This window comes from Bos mutus, chromosome 1 (genome assembly GCF_027580195.1).
Source record: "Bos mutus isolate GX-2022 chromosome 1, NWIPB_WYAK_1.1, whole genome shotgun sequence".
NCBI lineage: Eukaryota > Metazoa > Chordata > Mammalia > Artiodactyla > Bovidae > Bos > Bos mutus.
In genome coordinates this window covers 67,937,456-67,957,172 of record NC_091617.1, presented here as the reverse complement: position 1 = coordinate 67,957,172, position 19,717 = coordinate 67,937,456, and the positions used below count along the sequence as shown (strand labels likewise).

At 40.5% G+C, this 19,717-nt stretch overlaps 1 protein-coding gene across 15 annotated transcripts in view; it reads right to left on the bottom strand.

Annotated features, from left to right (window-relative positions):
* The window catches only part of KALRN (kalirin RhoGEF kinase), a 692,774-nt gene that overhangs the window by 270,595 nt on the left and 402,462 nt on the right, over window positions 1–19,717 (bottom strand). For 12 of the 15 annotated variants that reach the window (XM_070370301.1, XM_070370325.1, XM_070370311.1 and 9 more), the window contains 3 exons: window positions 15,400–15,566; window positions 7,453–7,572; window positions 2,444–2,662 (listed from right to left, as the gene is read on the bottom strand). In XM_070370301.1, the coding sequence (XP_070226402.1) occupies window positions 2,444–2,662; window positions 7,453–7,572; window positions 15,400–15,566 (506 nt within the window). The remainder of the gene's footprint in view (window positions 1–2,443; window positions 2,663–7,452; window positions 7,573–15,399; window positions 15,567–19,717) is intronic. The other 3 variants (XM_070370315.1, XM_070370372.1, XM_070370377.1) reach the window with 1 other exon arrangement.

The window sequence follows — 19,717 nt, the reverse complement described above, 5'->3', positions numbered from 1 at the left end:
TGCAGAAAACAGAAACCATTTCTATACTTTCCTTCAACAATCTATGGTTACTTGCCTGGCTAGGGCAGCAGGGGAAAGTGGTTCTAACTATCCTTGACCTCCTCTCTCTGAGAAAGTCATCTCTTTTGGTAAACGACGTGGCATTGGATAGGATGCTTTATGAGTTATGAACTGAACTGAAAAATAAGCTGAAAGGTGTCCAAAGCAGAACACTCCCATTGCCAACATGCTTCCCATGTCATGAGAAGGCCTATCCCTGAACTCTAGCTAATTTCTTTAGCACCACACATCTCTCTTGAGACAAGGCCTCAAAACAAGCAGGAGGCTCACATCTGGAGAGAAAATAGATTATACACATGCAACAACTTTAAGAAAACGAGTGCTTAACACTTGTCCCAAGGTAGTATTAGTTTTAAAACCAATCAATTTGGGAGCTAGAAGAAATGGAAAGATTACCCAGTGTAAGTCATTTAATTTAATAGGTGAAGAATCAAAAATCTAGAGAGAGAAAGTGACCTTTGGTAAGGTCAGTTCAGGGTCAAATTTCCTGACTCTTAATCTAGTGTTTTGTCCCCTTCAGCATCTTGCTGCTGCTGCTAAGTCGCTTCAGTCGTGTCCGACTCTGTGCGACCCCATAGACGGCAGCCCACCAGGCTCCCCCGTCCCTGGGATTCTTCAGGCAAGAACACTGGAGTGGGTTGCCATTTCCTTCTCCAAAGCATGAAAGTGAAAAGTGAAAGTGAAGTCGTTCAGTCGTGTCCGATTCTTCACGACCTCATGGACTGCAGCCTACCAGGCTCCTCCGCCCATGGGATTTTGCAGGCAAGAGTACTGGAGTGGGGTGCCATTGACTTCTCCTCAGCATGTTGAGCCATCTCAAGTTAAAAACTATATATGATATTACAAAGGGATTAAGCCTCATTTTTTTCATATGGATAGTCAGTTATCCGGCACCATTTTTTAAAAAACTTTACTTGTTGAATTGCTTTTTCAAGAATCAATTGACTGTATATATGTGGGTCTACTTCTGCAACCTCTACTCTGTTCCACTGTGTCTGTTCTCACACCAATACCATCTTGTCTTGATCCCTACAGCTTTAGAGTCTTAAAGTCAGGTGGTATAAAGCCTCCAGTGTTCTTTGTCAAGATTGCTTTTGGCTATTCTAGGTTCTTCACATATCTGTGTAAATCTTAGAATTAGCATATCGATTTCTATTTTTAAAAAAAGCTTGCTGAGGTGTGACTGGGCTGTGCTTAATTTATAAAACAACTGGAGAAGCTCTTCATTATGTTAGTCTGCTGCTCTCACTTCTGAGGCCATGTAAGATGCCACCTCTCTGAAATGCTTGAAAGGAGGACTGAGAGAAGGTGTAAAGATGAATGCTGGCTGCAGGGCCCACTGACAGACAGGTTACATCTCATTCATGGGATTCCCGGTGTAGTACAGGAAACACGGCTCTCTGTCATCAGAGAACTGTGAGCCTAACTAGTGTTCCGGAGAAGGCAATGGCACCCCACTCCAGTACTTTTGCCTGGAAAATCCCATGGATGGAGGAGCCTGGTAGGCTGCAGTCCATGGGGTCGCTAGAGTCGGACACGACTGAGCGACTTCCCTTTCACTTTTCACTTTCACACATTGGAGAAGGAAATGGCAACCCACTCCAATGTTCTTGCCTGGAGAATCCCAGGGATGGGGGAGCCTGGTGGGCTGCCGTCTATGGGGTCGCACAGAGTCGGACACGACTGAAGCGACTCAGCAGCAGCAGCAAACTGTGTTCAGGAACTCATCACTCTCTTTTCACAATCCTCACAGGAGGCACACTTCACTGATGTTGGCTTGGACACATGACTTGTTTTGGCCAAAAGGATGTTACAGCACATGACACAGGCAAACTTGAAATGCACTTGCACAGTAGATTTTGGGCTCTTGCACCCCTGCCTTTCACCATAAATGTGGCTCAAATACCTGCCAGTCAAGAAGGAAGAGAAATACAGGAACAGATCTAGTTCCAACCTGTAGCTTGGAGCCTAGTTTTACTATGCTCAGCCAAGATCAGCTGCATACTAGATACCTAAGCAAAAATAGTTGTTCATTGTTTTACACCACTGGGATTGGGGGTGATTTGTTATACAGCATTATTGTGGCCAGAGCTAACTGGTACATCACTGAAACCTAGCATTCAGCATATGCCCAACCAATTTCTACTTCAACACCTACATCTAGTGAGTTTGAGAAATTTATAAGAAACAAATCACGTGGTTCACTCCTTTAATGGAAATAATCATATGGAAGCAAACCATGGTGTTTCCACAAATCATTCTTGTACTCTCAGGCTAGTGCTGAGAGGATTGGCTTCTTGCTAAGGTAGATCCTACAGACTTGCCATGTGTGGCAGAAAACTGCCCTCCATTGGTCTCAGGCCCACACAGCCCTCTCCCTCACCTGCTCAGAAGTTTTATAAAAGGCCACTGAGGCATTGACCAGTTTCAGTCGGTCTTCCATCTTGAGCATGAGTTGCTGCCAGTGGAGGGCCACCTTCTCAGCACATTCCCGGATGGCATCTGCATCATAGTGACCAGCCTGGAGCAGCGCCTCAGCTTTCTGCTGAACCTGCAGGGCGCTCTGGTGTGTCTTCTGCAAGGAAGTGGCATGAAAGAGGGACTGGGCACAAGGGGAGGAGAGAGAGGTCCGTGGGAACAGCCCAGGCGTGGTATGGGAAGGGGTGGAGTGAGGCGTGAGTGGAAAGATGCAGAAAAGTTAAAGAGCTTTAAATGACTGATTCAAACATGTTGTCATCACTGTTTTAAAAGCATATTTAAAAAATGAATATCAAACATTTTCATTAACTAACTGCTCAGGTCCCTAACTCCTGTCCCTACCCCTTTCTCATTTATTTGCATCACTCTTCGTTTTAAAGACATTTTAGTTTCTGTGCTAGAGAAACACAGTTGTGTATAAATCTGCTTCCTGGTTGACTCAACCATTAATTAAATCTCCTTTTCCAATCTAATCATAAAAGTATTCATCATCAGTTTTCAGAGGAGGCTATTGCTGTAGTCCCACTCTGCAGATCAAATAAACACAGTACATAAAAAAATCCCCATGTAATACAAGTCTCAACCAACAATGCAATCATTTTAAACACGAATGATCATTTTTAAAAGGGTTCTAGTAGAAGGAAGACATTTGACAGGTTAGTAAAGCAGGAGAGTAGAATCTCACACCATCTCTTAGTTGTCAAGGGAACAGAACAGTACAGAAGATAATTCAGTTTAACATATAATCCCGCATTACCACATTATTTATGTTTGCCTTTAGGATAATCTATACTGCAGAAGGTTTGTTTTCTTATTCAGGTAAGTGTGGTTTGCATCCTGAGTTCACTTTAACTGAAGGAGGTGGGGAGAATAGGTTGGAGAACTGGGTGGCAGGGAGACAGCCAAATAAACACAATTTATTAAAATAAGAGACTGATGTGGATGAGCCATAGGACTTCAACCAGCTAATATTATCCCAGCTTCAGCTACTGGGATCATTTCAACCCAATGGCATAGTATGAATTTGGCCTTTGCACTTTCAGGAAAGGATAGCTTAGCTGACAGTGGGGAAGAACAGCTGGAAGCCCAGAGCCTTACTCCTGAATGATTTCTGCTCGTCTTGGGCTGCAGTGCAGGGACAGTTCCCCAGAGCAAATCCATTCAAGCATTGCTTGTGTGTGAATACAACCTCCCCTCTTTTCACCTCTACCTCCTGCTTTACCTTCATTCCAAACTGCAGTCTACACAGCCTATCAACTACCTTCTGGCTGCCCTTTCCCCTCTGCTGAATCTGTCCTCAGCATGAGCTATGTTAGCATGACCTCCTACAGCACCTAGACTCCTTTATTCCCTTACTTTGCCACTGATTTAGCCTTCAGTCCTGATGAGCACATTCTTATCATGTAGCAATCTTCCTAATTGCTACATGAAGTTAGAAAAAATAAACTAACAAGTAGAAATAATCCATTACAAATCTTTGGTTTCTTTCTCTATTTTTCTTATTGGTACCATTTTCTTTTCCTGTCTCCTAAATGTAGAAGTACCCTCAGGTCCATTCTTGGTTTTGGTTCACTTCCATAGACTTCTCATCTATTCCCTTGGACACTCAGCTCAGCTCTGACCACCTTCAGAGATCTTTCTGGATAGCCTGAGACTTACTAAAAACTACCCTCTTCTGAATGCCTATACCACTTGGCTGATTTTCCTTACTTAATGAAACTCTTAAAATCTCTTTAAAAGCCATTTAGTCATGTGTATTTTCTGTGCTAGGCACTGTACTTATGAATTTTTCTAGTTCTTATGATACTTCTACAGGTGGATATTCTTATTTCCACTTTACAGATTAAGAAACTGAGGCTCAGGCTGATCAAGGTACTTGCCCCCAAACGTACATACAAGGAAGTGATGAAATCAGATTCAGGTTTGACCTATTTCCAAATTTATGTCCTTTCCACCATATCACATCATTTCATATCTAGCAATTAGAATGGTATATACAGTTTCTCATTCAGAGGAAGGGCTCACTAAGTAGAATCAGTGATTCTGATAATTATCTTGTCTCTCCTCAATATATAAAACCAGCATATAATTGTCATCATAAACCTTTATTGTACCTTTTTCTCAGAGTAGAGGAGTAACTTTAATTTTCTTACAATTTATGCTATGTAACAAATCCTCTTCCTTATTTTGAAACTCATTAATATCTAATAGTCCTGGGAGCCTCTTCTTCCCTTTCATTTCCTAAATAATAAACTCTTATGCACATGACATAATCTCTGCTTCACTAAGCTTGAGTCATTATTTTGCATTTATTTCTACTATTATCTAATCTTATTAAGTGCTATGTCTTTGAGACATGGATTATCAAGGATGTTCATATTTAGTAGGGGGACATGGAAGAAAACCAAACCAAATCAACTGAATTTATTATCCAGTTTTAACTACTGTCATAGTGCTTATGCTTAGAATGCATAAGAGGATTTCAAATAAAAATGGATTTTAAAAAGCAGGTTATAAAAACAAGGGTGCCTCTATGATGTTCACAGTTCTTGAAGACACGTCAGCCACAACATTTGGATACTAACAAATACGAATCTGTAAAGCTGTATTTCTGGAGAGCTGTCTACTGCTCTGCATTCTGAATGGCTCTGGGGAAGTTTTTCGGTAACCAAGTATACTTCAGGTAAACATTCTGACCTTCTTTAAGGAGACCAAAACCTTCAGACAGATGAGGCCAATCAAGCTAGGGGGAGCAAACATCTCGGTTTTCCCATGAGAGTTCTAGTCCATGCTGATTTTTCTGGATTAGTTATTATTAGTTCCCACTTTTTCTCTTAAAAGAGTCTTAGTTCTAACAATAAATTATATAATTGTCTTACATAGAGCTATTTTATTTTCCCTTCTAGAGGCCAGGATTCTTTCTTAGGGCCCAAGAAGTCAAATTATGTTCCCTATCACTGTAAGGACCTCCAGTAACAGTATCAAAATGGGTTAAATAAAACCAGACTAGTAAAATCTCCTATCAAATTGCTCACACCCTACCTGGCATATGTTCCCCCAGTGCAGAACCTGGTCTAAATTGACATATTTAGAGAGAAGCATAATGCCACCTGGAGAAGGAGCATATGTTGAAATTCTGGCTCTGTTCTTGTCATTATTCTAGCCAAGCTGCAGACCCTACCCACCTTCCATTCCCAAGATCTACCAGAAATCCTGTTTGTTTTGTCAAGTCCTCTTGAGTCCACAGACAAACTCTACAGGCATTTATATCTCAACATATATCCTAGGAATATTTGATCAAGTTGCATCCATGAAATTTAGAGACACAGATGCTTAGTAAGCCTCTATTCTGTAAGGATGCAACATCATCTAATACAAATTTGTGTATACTGCATAAGCAAGTCAGATAGAATTTAGCTATTTCAGTAACATTACTAACGGATTTACCCACTATTTTCTACTAGCTCATTGAGACACTCAAGTGGGTCACGACACTTGGTTTTACTAGCCCAACATCTAATTAAGGGACTGAAAATTGAATTATCTGACAGGGCAGGTAAACATCCACATTCAAGGTAAGTAAGGAGGAGGTATGGCCAACAGCTGTCCCTTCTTCGCCTAGTGTCTCTCACAGATTCACGTCAAGCCTTGAATGTGACTGCCCGACTTTCATTTTCTTCACGGCCACCTCTCAATGGGGCTTTGACCACTGTGGGCCTAATTTTTTATTATAATCTCAATCTTGATTTTTCCTTCACAATGAATAGATCCCAACACCCTAATATTTGGGTGTGCCAGTAAAACGCAATATTTCCTAAGAAGTTATCAAACGTCTTAGAGAAGTATGACATTCATGTTAATGCTACATTTTCACATATAAGAAAGCTTTTCGAAAATTAATGGCTGAAATCCATCAATACTAGTTTAAAAATGGCTAGCAATCAGTTGGACCACTGTATTAAAGATAAACTTCATGACACAGACAGTTAAGATTTTATCACTGTTGTGTTTCTTTAGTAGAAGATAATACCTTTGCACTTCTTACACATTCAAAAGTGGGTTAAGTTCTATACTGAACCACAAGTGATGCAGGTCTTTGAGGTTTTCTCTCTTTATCTCTTTTCCCATTGGAACTGAACTTATTTTTAGCATAGTTCCCATGTCCTATTTCCTACTCTTTCTCCATACTGTTCTAGAGCAATCAGCTCAAGTCTCTTTGGGAAGGAAATGTTCCAGTACAAAGGATAATTAAAGATATTATTTAAAGCTAGACAAAATTCACATTAGACTATCACAAGTGGAATTTTATTTTAAAATAGCCTTGGTTGGTAAATTTCTGATTTTAGTTTATTCTTTAAATATGACTTCCACCCGCATTATTGAACAACTACTTTCAGTGAAACAAACTATCTAGTGTAGTCTGCTCCTGTGCTCACTGCTCTTGTTAAAAGGCAGATTTGACAATGAAATCTAAATGTTACATGTAAATCAAATGTTTAAAAATGGAATCCTAATTTACTACTGACTTCTATAATTGTTTATCCTCAATTCTGAGTGAGCTTCAACTGGAAGTGACTTCTAACTTTTTAGCTTTATATTTTTCACATGATGCATAGATCATAAGGTATTAAAAGACTCAATGGACCAAGGGCCTTGAAGGTTAAAGGTACTAATAAAAAAGACCACATTTGGAGTGTGAATACTTGTCTTCTAATACCAGGCTTCCTTGGGGTGATGAAGCCTTGGATTTGCTTCTCTAATTCCTGGGTGATAAGGAAGCTACCTGGCCCATTTCACAAGAAAGAGTAATGGCTTCACCACATAAAGGAAAACCCACACCTTAAGGAATCATCCTGCCTAAGTTGCACAGCAGAGAAGGGAAGGGAGGACAGTGCAGTCAGATCTGGGTGTTACCTCGATGGCTAGTTGGAACTGCTCGTGCTCCCGCTGTAGCTGCTCTGCTTCAGACAAAGAGCTGGCGTTGACCAGGCTGGCATTGAGCATTGACTCCCCATTGCGGATCCATCCTAGGACCTAGGGAGTTGGGACAAGAGCACAGGTGAATGGCCTTCAGTCGGATAGCTCACTATCTCCTACCTGCAACCAAGAGAAGATAGGAAGGATCTGGATAAGTAAAATCTCTCCAAATTTATCTGGAACCCTGTGCCATAAGATATTTATTGTAAGTACCAATCTTATTCCCAGCTTCACATTTTCTTTCCTACCCTTATCACTCTTCAATCCCAGTCTCCTCAGCTACTTAATTTAAACATTACTTTATCTGATTGCACTGTAGGTATGTTTCTGAAGTTCCTTCTGGAACACAGTATGGTAAAAATAAATAAATTCCATATGTATGGAATATCGGTATGGTATCCTTTTCTTTTTTAAGGCCAACAACTGCTTGAAATCTTCTATATCTCATCACACCTATTAGAAACAATTTCTTCATCATCTAGCGAAACCAGACCATTCTGTGGCACTCACGGAAGTCTGCCTTATTTGGTTATTTTGACCTATGTTTCATCTCCCCTCGTTAGAATGTAAACTTCTGGGAGACTTGATTAATACATGAGTCATATCATAATCTCACCCAATGCCTAGCATAGTGCTTTTCATATGACAGGTATGCAGTAACATTTTTGAAAGAGTGAAAATATCCAAGTCACTGTGGAAAATATCCAAGTCACACCTGAAAAGTGGGTCCAACCTCCTACGGTTTGCAAAATAGCCAAGAGTAGACAAGTCTCAGCCTTGATTGGTTAAACAACCCAAAAGGAGGAAAAAGAAAACAAGCAAAATAGTATGAATCACCCATACACTGGATCATTAGAAAACAAAAGAGTATGTTATAATTGATTTATTTAGAGGTTATGGCTAGGCTGAGTAAGATTTCTAGGTGACCTTAACTTAGTACTGGGGGAAAGAAAATTCAGCTAGAGAATATTAGAATAGAAGGAGAAACAGCTGATACTGTCTAGATAGTCCTAGCTGAAATGGAAATGTGGCAATTACCCAGCTAATAGAGTCTGGTGCAAATAATCAAACTGGAAGTATTAGGCCTTGAAAATCTACCTTGTGTCTGGTCATCAGAAAATTGCCAAATATTTGCTTTATTAAAGAGTCTGAGAGTTTGCTTGGAGAGGAAATAAAAGTTCTTCTGAAATTTCAAGATCAGTAAATATCATCCATCTGTTCCCTCAAGGCAAAGCAGAAGACATCACAATCTGTTTCAGAGGTTTTGAGATTTTTTTTTTTTTCTTCTCTCAACTTCTTCATGTTAAACAATTAGAAAAATACTAATCCTAGTCTCCTTTTCCATAACCCTCACTGGCATTTCTCAAATGTTCTCCTTGGGCAGACAATGACTGATGCCATATTGTGCATGGATAACATTGGGACATAAATCCCATTGAAGCTGGGCTATTTGGATTGAGATGTTAATTCACGGGCAGTCTGGCAGATTGCGGATGAGACGCCAATCTGTAAAGCAATTAGTTGCAGGAAATAACTGTTCAGAGTGTATGTGTGAAATCTCTGATGCCACTGGTGCACTGTAGTTGGCTGACTAGAGGCGCTTATGATTTCTAAAAGCTGGCTGTAAGTTTGGGTACATGCATACACAGATTGCATGCCCAAATGCTTCACTCCTTTGGAAAATAGAGCTCATAATTTATATTTCTGAACTATGTAAGTCCTTCTGCCATGATTCATCACAACTTGCTTGGTTCAAGATTCATTTGAGGGTGTCAGAGAAACATTTTCTCAATGTGCATCACAAATCAACACTTGGGGGGTGGGGCAATCTGACTCCCTCTGGGCCTCTTGAGTTCATGCTGGAATATTTTTCTCTCTATTCTGAGCCAACTGAAAGCATCAGTTATAGCTATAGTTGTGGGATCTCCATCTACCAGATTCTCCATTTAGAAATATGATAGGTTTTAGTCTCTGCATCTTACATTAAATCATGCCATATCCTTGATATCCTTGTTCATTTTTATTTCCCAAATGTTGTTTATAAAGGCATTCCAGAACTTTAAATAGGAAATTTGATTTTAGGAAGACAAAAATGCATGGCAGTTTAATCAATGGCTTGGTTCAGGGGTGGGACTGATGCCAATGATTAAACTACAAGCATTTTTATCTTCCTAGAATCAAATCTCCCATGTTGAAGTCCTGGACTCAGTCCTAGAAGCAGAACTGAGACCATGTTGAAAGAACACAAAATCTCAAGTCAAAACACCTGGCTTTGTTTCTACTTGATAAAGCCACCCCTGAGCCACAGCTTTTTCATCTGTAAAGGTAGGATATCTTTCTTTCCTGTATCAGGGTTGATGTAGCATACTGTTAAAGGCAAAGCCTGATGATGGTGGTGATTTTTAGTTTCGAGACAAACCTAACTATGATTCTACAATTATACCTCTCACAATGAGAAGAAAAAGAGTTTAGGAATACCAACTTATATTCTAGTATTTGCAGAGTTCATTTGTATATTCTGATGAGATATAGATACCTTAGCTGTTTTCTTATCATCAGTCTTTGCGCTCTGATCAATAACTCTTGTTGGTATAATTTTCCATTACTGTCATCCTTTATCTTCCTGGTTCATAAAATTGGTTATTTATTCTCTGTGAGCATCCAAATGAGAGAAAGGTAGTAGAAGAAATTTTGTAACATGAGAAATATTGGCCCACTAATCTTGAGCTATTTGACTTTCGAAACATCATTTAATCTCCCTGAGGCTCAGTTTTCTTATCTGTAAAATGGTAAGTCACAAGGTATAGTTGAAATGAAATAATTACTGTAAAAGTATTTTGTAAACTATAAGATGTAATCCTATAAACACACATTTTACATAGATCATTCATCTTGGATCATAGTTTACCAACAGGTTAGATGGTCTTTAAAGGTCACTTGGAGCCATAATATTCCATACTCCTTTCAAAATTCAAAGACTGTCCCTATAACCACAGGATAACAGAGAAACATAGCCCTGCAGAAATGAGGGTTGGGAAGAGTATTGCTGCTTGGGGGCTTGGGAGTTAAGTCACCAATTCAGCTCAGTCAGGCTGAGGGGGGACTGAACACAGAGATCTGCTTCGTTTAGAAGCTCAGATAACCGAGTTGGGAGAAGGGTGGATTTGGTTAACTAGATGTGAATGTCCAAAATGATGATGCCACCTACGCTGGGCAAGCTGGACCCTGTGCCCACGTAGGTTGGGGAAGTTGCTTGGCTATGACTGTGTTCTCTAGGTCACACTGACAGGAAACCTATGAGGCTCCTGCTACTGCAGATGATTTATCACAAGGCACAGTCATTTCTGAAACTCTAACCACAGGAAAATCGTCAGCCTCTCAGGTGGTTAAATGGGAGCCTGTTATATTTCTAGTATTTCTTAGTTAAAAAAATTCACAATTTATGAGTTATATATGTTTATCTTTCATGGTTTTATAGACTCTGTGTGTCTTCTTAATTATCTCCATTTTGAAACAAATGGATGATACTTGTCCCTATGGCTGCCTATCTTTCGGTACTACTCCAACTCCTTTTAATTTTGTACAGTGAACAGAATTAAATGGTATTTTCTATATGAATATGAGGATAAGGTAATATTTTCTCCTTTGTTTTAAATTCCTATCTTGATCATATGAAAATATTGGCCAGTATTTAGTCCACAGGGATAATTTAAGTCAATGTCTTTAGTAGACAAATAAGTACAATTTATTTTCCCATAGCTCAGAGCTCCAACATCCTACAAATCCATTTTGGCCTATTTTCTGCTAAATGCATTGCTCTGCAGGAATACATATGGGCATTCATTTAGTTTTATGCCCAGTAAATAGGTTTTTCAAATCTCCCTCAATTATCTAATAAGTGTAAGGTCATCCTTACCAGAGTAGCAATTTTCCTAGAAAACAATCAGAGCATTCTGTGGGGTCTGGAGAATAATCTGAACAATTTTTCTAGAAGAAAGGGGGTATCTGGGTGGTCTAGGGCCCTGGACCATGGGAATCAGGGGAGTGGTTTCCTTCAAGACTCAGCATTTCTCTGGAGATGCTGGGGCCATTTATCTTAGACACAAAATCCTAAGTAATCCCTCAGAAAGCAAATCAGTTGCACTAATCAGTTTCATTTGTTCTAAATACTTGAAAATTATTTTTAGTCAACGTCTGTGATATCACTGCTCCTCTGAGCTCCAGTTTAATATAACTGTGGTATAACTTCACATAGGTTATGAAGGCCAAATCTAAACCTTTAACCTCTGCGCTATAATGACAGAGACATAACACAGTGTTGTCCTCTCCCTTTCTGTCTCTATTAATGGCACTTCAATTAAGGTGTCTTTTTTTTTTTTTTTTGAGAGTACATTCCAAAGAGAAACTCTCAAGCTGGTGTCTAAATTTAGCCCACATGATCAATACTGACATCTAAATTAACTCCCTCTTTCCAAGTGTCAACAGCTTCCAAGTCAATATTTCCTGCTCCACCAACTTCCATCAAACACCGAATGCCTTCTCTGAAACTGGATTCGATGACTCCCTAAAGAAAGAGCCCACGCTGACAAGGAGAACAAGTCTGTTTAATGATGCATAATGGCTTAACTGAACAGCAGCCCCTCGGCACCTGCAAGGGCTGATATCCGCTGCCAAGGCCTTCGTGGTTTCCTAAAGGCTGATCTCAGCCATCCAGTACCATTTTGAACTACAATCCCCCATGTGTCATTCTTGCCATGGTGAAGAGAAGAAGGAATTTTCTCATTCTAGAATTTTCTCTTCTGGAATTTGAAATTCCAGAAGAACTTTTTTTTGCTCTATAATTCATGAAATACTGAATGGGAATGTATGCAATTAGTCAAGCCTGGATGATCCATATTTGGTTAATCTACTTCCCCACTTGACAAACTACCTATCATCCTTTAGCTCCCCATCCTATACAGAATGTATACTTGGAAAGTTAAAAATTCATTTCATTTCCATTTTCATCACAGTCAAGAAAAACATAATTAGAAAGTTGGCTCTACTATGAATTCTGTAACAAAAATAAATAAAAAATAAAGAATGCAAACAAAATTATATGATGTTGTTGTTCTTTCGCTAAGTCATGTCCACCTCTTTGTGTACCATGCACTGCAGCACGCCAGGCTTCCCTGTCTTTCACTCTCTCCCAGAGTTGGCTCAAATTCATGTCCATTGAGTTGGTGATTCTATCTAACCATCTTATCCTCTGTCACCTCCTTCTCCTCTTGCTCTCAATCTTTCCCAGCAACAAGCTCTTTTCCAATTAGTTGGCTCTTCGATTCAGGTGGCCAAAATATTGGAGCTTCAGCTTCAGCATTAGTCCTTCCAATGAATATTCAGGGTTTATTTCCTTTAGGGTTGACTGGTTTGATCTCCATGAAGTCCAAGGGACTCTCTAGAGTCTATGCTAGCACCACAATTTTAAAGCATCAACTGTTCAACACTCAGCCTTCTTTATGGTCCAACTCTCACATCCATACATGACTACTGGAAAAACCATAGCTTTGACTAGATGGACCTTTGCTGGCAAAGTGATGTGTCTGCTTTTTAATAGTGTCTAGGTTTGTCATAACTTTTTTTCCAAGGAGCAAGAGTCTTTTAATTTCATGGCCACAGTTACCATCCACAGTGATTTTGGAGCCCAAGGAAAGAAAATCTGTCATCGTTTCCACTTTTTTCCCTGCTATTTGCCATGAAGTGATGTGACCAGATGTCATGATCGTAGTTTTTTGAATGCTGAATTTTAAGCCAGCTTTTTCACTCTCTTCTTTCACCTTCATCAAGAGGCTCTTTAGTTCCTCTTCATTTCCTGCCATTAGAGTGGTATCATTTGCATATCTGAAGTTGTTGATATTTCTCTTAGCAGTCTTGATTCCAGCTTGTGATTCATCCAGCCCAGCATTTCACATGATGTACTCTGCATAATATAAGTTAAATAAGCAAGGTGCTGATATACGGCCTTGTTGTACTCCTTTCCCAATTTTGAACCAGTCCGTTGTTCCATGTCTGGTTCTAACTGTTGCTTATTGACCTGCATGCAGGTTTTTCAGGAGACAGGTAAGGTGGTCTGGTACTTCCATCTCAAAAATTCAATTAGGAATAATTTTCCTGTTATCCAGTTTATTGAGATGACCATGAACAAAGAGCAGAGAAGAAGTCCCAGGTCTGGATTTAGGAGGCCTGGGCTCCAGTTTCAGCTAAGCAGCCACAAGGCCCTGGGAACACTCATCTTATAGTACCTCAGTTCCTCATTTGTAAAGTAAATGTACACCACTCTCTCTCATGGACTTTTTCTCCTAAATTGAGATCACAAATGAGAAAGTACTTCTCAAAGTACTTCTCATAAGAAAGAAATTACTATCATTGCTGCCAAAAAAGATTCAGAATTTGAATACTCATCCCTACTCTGGGCCTGCTAGGATTTCTACCATGTCATCACGAGTAACATGTCTCTCCAGACAATTAGGTGTGACCCCAGGATAATTAAACTGAAAAAAACCTGGATGGCAGTGCTGTGACCTGGCTTTGCTTAGGGCTCAGTGATGTCACTGGTGCTAAAGATGAATCTTTAGCACAGAATGTGAGAACTCAGCACTGATTGGAAAAGAAGGGGGGCAGAGAAGGTAATTTTGCACATTATAATAAATACTATATAATAACTATATAAGCACAGGCATTAACAAGGACTACCCTGAATAAAAGGGACCAAGAAATAATTATAAAATATATTTTTGTTCCCTGTGCTAAATTGATAGACTTAAATCTAAAAGTTCTAGCGGTTACTGAACATGATATTTTTGGGCGGGGCTCTGCCTAGAGGAAGCAGGGGAAACGGGTTGATTGGGAGAGTCTGGAGCAAAAGAAGCAAACAGTGAAGTGCTGTGGGGTCTAGCCTGCCAGGAAGTTCTCCTGGACATGGGGAAGGTGATGGCGAGTTCTTTCTTCAGTGTGACCTTTGTCTGGTGACCTTGCTAAGCTTCAGTGACTTCCTCTGAAAGGAGAGTAATGTTTGTTTCAGAGAATGGTTGTGAGGACTGATCAAGAGATAGGTATAAAAGGTCTATGACACTCAATAAGTGGAACTATAATTATATTCGGATTTCTTCAGTCCCACTTTGTCTAAATAGGAAGTCACCAATCATTATGCTGAAAATTCCCATTTAGTCTGTTTATAATATAAATATATAGTATTTTTAAAATGTATCATTGGTCATTGTGTGTATGTTCCTATAAATCCCTAGGAATGGTACAGGAATATCCTTTAGAACAATAGATAGTATCATGTCTCATACAGGTAAGAACTCTTTAAAGTTGGCTTTAACGTGGCGAGAACATTTTCTTATAAAAACCACAAACATACGGAAAAGAATAATGGGAAGTGAATGATGGCTACCACTTATTATCAAGAATATGTTAGGTCCTTACTAGACACATAGGTGCCCCCAAATTAATCAGTCTGGCTCTAAAGCCTGAATATGTCTATTGATAAAGGCTTTGCCTTTCCCATGAACTCTATGCAGGATTGAGGACAGAAAGGAAGAGAATGGATTCAGTGACTGAGGACAACCTGGAAAAGCCCTGAGAAGATGTTCTCCTTAGATTGTTATATGCCGGAGAAATCATGGGTTTGTAAGTCTGAGCCACTGGACCATTAGATCTATTTGTTAGAGTCAATAGACGGCAGACTAGCTTTCAGAAGCTAATACAACCATTCCTTAACTTACCTATTCCTAAGTTCTGGTCACACCTGAGGCTCTTCATGCCTTACCCAATACCAGGAGCAGGCCCAGACCAGACTCAGCCACTGGAAAGCCCAGGCTGAAGGTGGAGGGCCAGGCTCACCTGTTTGACCTCGGCCTGGAGGTGCCGCAGTTGGAGGCACTGCTCAAGTCGCTTGTGGGTCTGCTCTGCGTTGAGCTCCAACTCATGCTGTTTCTCATGGAGAAACTCTAATAGCTCTTGTACCTGGGCTGCCAGATCAATGTCTTTTTCACAGATTAACTCAATCCCTGATTAAAACAAAATGTAAACAATTAAAAACCAGGTAGTACAGTAAAGACTACATTTCCTTCAGCATGCATATGAAAGCTGGAATTCAGAAAGACGACACCAGTACCCTCCCAACCTCTGCATATCACTCTGTGAAAATGGATAAATCACCATATGGGCCTTTGAGATGCTCAAAGCATACCATCTCTATTGGATTAACTGATCCTTTGCCAGGGAACAACTCTTTAACAGATGATCAGCTCCTTACCAACTGGAGTCAAAGAGGTGGCTTACTGGAGTCCATCCCCAGACAAGACCACATACAGCAGTCCTTACTGGGTGGTTTGCCAACACCCAGAATGTTCACAACCAAGCCTTTGGATTACATTGGGAAATACAAAACAAAGCCCAAAAGACGCTGTCTCAGGAACTTCTGCCAAAGGCACACTCTCTTTCAGCTGGTCAGATGCAATTCAAGATTAGAAGCTAAATGCATTCTGAAGAGAATAGTTGGCCAGTGGTAATTTTATTAGTCAACTACTTAGGTTCCCTAAAAAAGCACTCTTAGAAATACCTGCTAGCTCTATTGTTTATCAAATACAGGCAAACATGCCTGATAACCATACCCCAGCAATATCACAGGGGTACTGAGTACTTGGCCTTCTCAGGTGGTTCAGCAGTAAAGAATCCACTTGCTAGTACAAGAGACATGGGTTCAGTCCCTGGGTGGGGAAGATCTCCTGGAGAAGGAAACGGCAATCCACTCCAGTATTCTTGCCTGGAGAATCCCATGGAAAAAGGAGCCTGGTGGGCTACAGTCTATGGGGTCGTAAAGAGTCAGACACGACCGAAGCGACTTAGCACACACTGAGTATTTATCCATTTAGAAAAATCATCACACTAAAATTGTGCCCACAGGAGAGTTTGCTCATCCTTCTACTGATTCAAAGCATTAGTAAGCCCCACCAGTCACCAACAAGGGCTCCCAAAGTTTATTAATAAACTGCCAATCACCTGACTTTGAGGGGAGACGAATCAACACCCACCAGGCAGAAGCTGTGGCTCCACTCCTTGTGTAAAACCCCTCACCTCCCTGTCTTATTTTTTTGGAGTACCTCTCCCAGCACACAGGCATGCGTGCGTGCGTGCGCACGTACGCGCGCGCACACACACACACACACACACACACACACACACACTTTCTCTCTTCTCCAAACCAGAGCTCCTATTCACACATTATCACCAACAGGCCTAAAGTAGCCTTTCTCCAACAGATTTCTGCTTCAGCAAGGGTCACTAAGGAACTCTAAGATGGAGCAAAGGCACTGCCTAGTTATCAAGGTCCTTCTGTCCTCTAGTGACTTGACTGTGATTCCTTACTTGCTGTGATAGAGCACATGGAATGTGTGAAGCCTGTCCCAAATCAGAATCCTGATCTTGGCAAGTTACCTAAGCTTTCAGAAACTTCACTTTCCTTATATGTACAATGGGATTTTACTTAGCCACCTATCTCAGGAGCTGGCTGGGAGGATTCAACGAGATAATATATAATATATATATAAGTATCTAACATATGATAACAATAAACATGCTTTGCTCCTCAGTCCCACGGCTTTCCTGGTTCCTGACTCAAACTTTCAACTTTCTATCTTCTGACATTCATGTCTTCTTGGCTCCTATCTCCAACTTCATGCAAGTTGTATTATTTCTTGATTCTTACTGTCCAGCTATTTCTGATTAAGCCCTGCTCAGGTCCTTGGCTTTGGGAAAATCCTAACTCTGGATTGCTTGCCTCCTTCTGATCCCTGACTCCACCTGGCTCCTCAGATTCTTAATTTTGTCCAGATCCTTTCCCTGAGCCCATATCCTGGAATCTATGACCTGGTGCAGTTGTGGTCCTGATACTGACAAACAGAATCCCAACTACCATGAAGTTCAGGGTGCCAAAGTATAGTTACTTCCATGGAGATCACACTCAGAGAAGCCCCAAAATCTCAGTGTACAGCCACATAAAAAAATCGCCCTTTTGAGACTCCCCCCTCACTTTGACTGAAACATCAGAAATTCATCATCGCCACCACCAACACAGTGGCCTGATGCAGTGGGAATGTATAAAGAAAGTCTATACATGTGAAGGGAAATTCAGTTCTAGAGCCAAAAATAGTGTTTTATATAAGACAATATGGGAGAGTGGGAGATTTTTTTCTGGTGTTACATGTAGTAATTTCAGTATCTTTCCATGTTTATTTTTTCTGTTGGTTTCATAATTCTAAGTCCCAGGTCCTGAAAATCTGTATCTGTGGGAGACAGAGAAGGGAATGGCTTGTTCTTTTGGCAGTCAACTCCCTCCACTTACTATTTTCAATTACCAAGAGGATGTGGTAGAGCATCACTTTGACTGAAATAAAAAAAGATAAAAGGAAAATTTCTACCTTTGCATTGCTAGGCATCATGGGATAACCCTTGACTTCCATGTTTACTTCCTAAAAATGTAATACAAGATTCACCTGCAGAAGTAGATCCTTGCTTCCAGCCACAATGCAGATGTTTTTCCATTTCATTTTCATTCTGCATGCATCTCTGGTGTTTAGTATGCTGGGCTTGGGCTAAGTGTCTTTCTATGGGAAGCCCATGGCTCACATCTGCCACATCACATGCAAATGGGCTATCTAAGCCTCGTACCTCATCAAAGGGGCCAGCCACCTGCTTAGAACACCATCTAGAACCTGCCTGCCCTGAGACTCCAGTCCTTCATTTTCATTAATTTCACTTGATTTTTTTTTAATGAGATGAACAGGAAATAAAATGGGTGAAGACAATGCCTATTGCATTTCTACACTCAACAACTCATCACATGAATGAAGTGAATGGGAGGAACATGCAGAGTTACTCCAGCAATACCTAGAAGAACAGAAACTCATGCCTCTTTCCTGGTGCCCACAAGCACACTGACATGAGTCTCAGCTAATACCCATCAACTGGTAAGCAGCATCAATCAATAGCAAAGAGTATTTTCGTGTATTGACATTACTCCTTTCAATCTAATCTGAGGCCTAATTGTCTTCCTTAGGGGCTCTCCAGAGATGCAATAAGATGTTTGTCTTTTCCATCAAGTAATGAAATATATTCATACTGAAATAGTTTGTCAGCCTCTCTAGAGAAAGCTGTATTGAAATTTCTTTCTGATATACCTCCACAATGTCCTGCAAATATCCTTGTGTCAGAACACTTCCATTGAGGTCAGTTCCTTACTAACTTGTCTGTGTCCTCACAGTAATGTAGGTTCCCTGGGGCCAGGGCCATTTCTATTTCATGTATCTCAGCTTCTTTAGGACCTAGCACAGTGCTTGACACATAATACTCCCAAAATACCTGTTTAATGAACACAGGGGCCTCTTTAGGAAGAACTCGGGTAACCTGAGAGCTCTGGGGACAGAGTTAGGTTGGAATGCAGGCTCTGCAACCTATTAACAGTGAGGCTCTGGGTTCCAAATCCCCTCTGAGCCTGTGTAAGATGGGAATATGAACATTGAGTCCTCGGGATTGTTATGAGGACTAAGAGAGATAAGGTAGATACAGGGCCTGGCATTTAGTAGGCTCAAAAACACCCATATCCCCACTTTTTCCTTTCCCTTGGGGGAAATTATATTCTGTGTTGATTACTGATGGGACTATTGAATGACTTATATAAAATGTAAATAGAAAATCTTACCATCAGATGTTTATGAGCTTGTTCAAAGTATATCATTAGAAATGATGATTTGGATGCTACTAGACTAGGCTCTCAACTTTGGCTCACATAAGATTCATCTGGAGAACTTTAAAAGTCACCATGTCCTGGCCACAGCCCAGACCAATAACATCAAAATCTCTATGGGTAGGAACCAGGCAACAGGAATTCCCACCTTAAAGTTCTCAGGGTGATTCCAATGTGCAATAAAGATTGGGATCCACTGGATAAGATGAAACAATGGTCAGCGATCCAGGGACAGAGACATTCCTCAGGGTACACTCAGTTACCAGAACATTCAGCATAGCAATTACTGAGGGTTCAAGCCCACAGTTAGTAATAAAATGTTATTTTGTTTTCCTTTGCTGCCAGATTGAGAGTATCACTTTAATTTCCTCATGGAGAGAGGAGGCTGTGGTCTAGGGTAGAGTTAGGTATTTC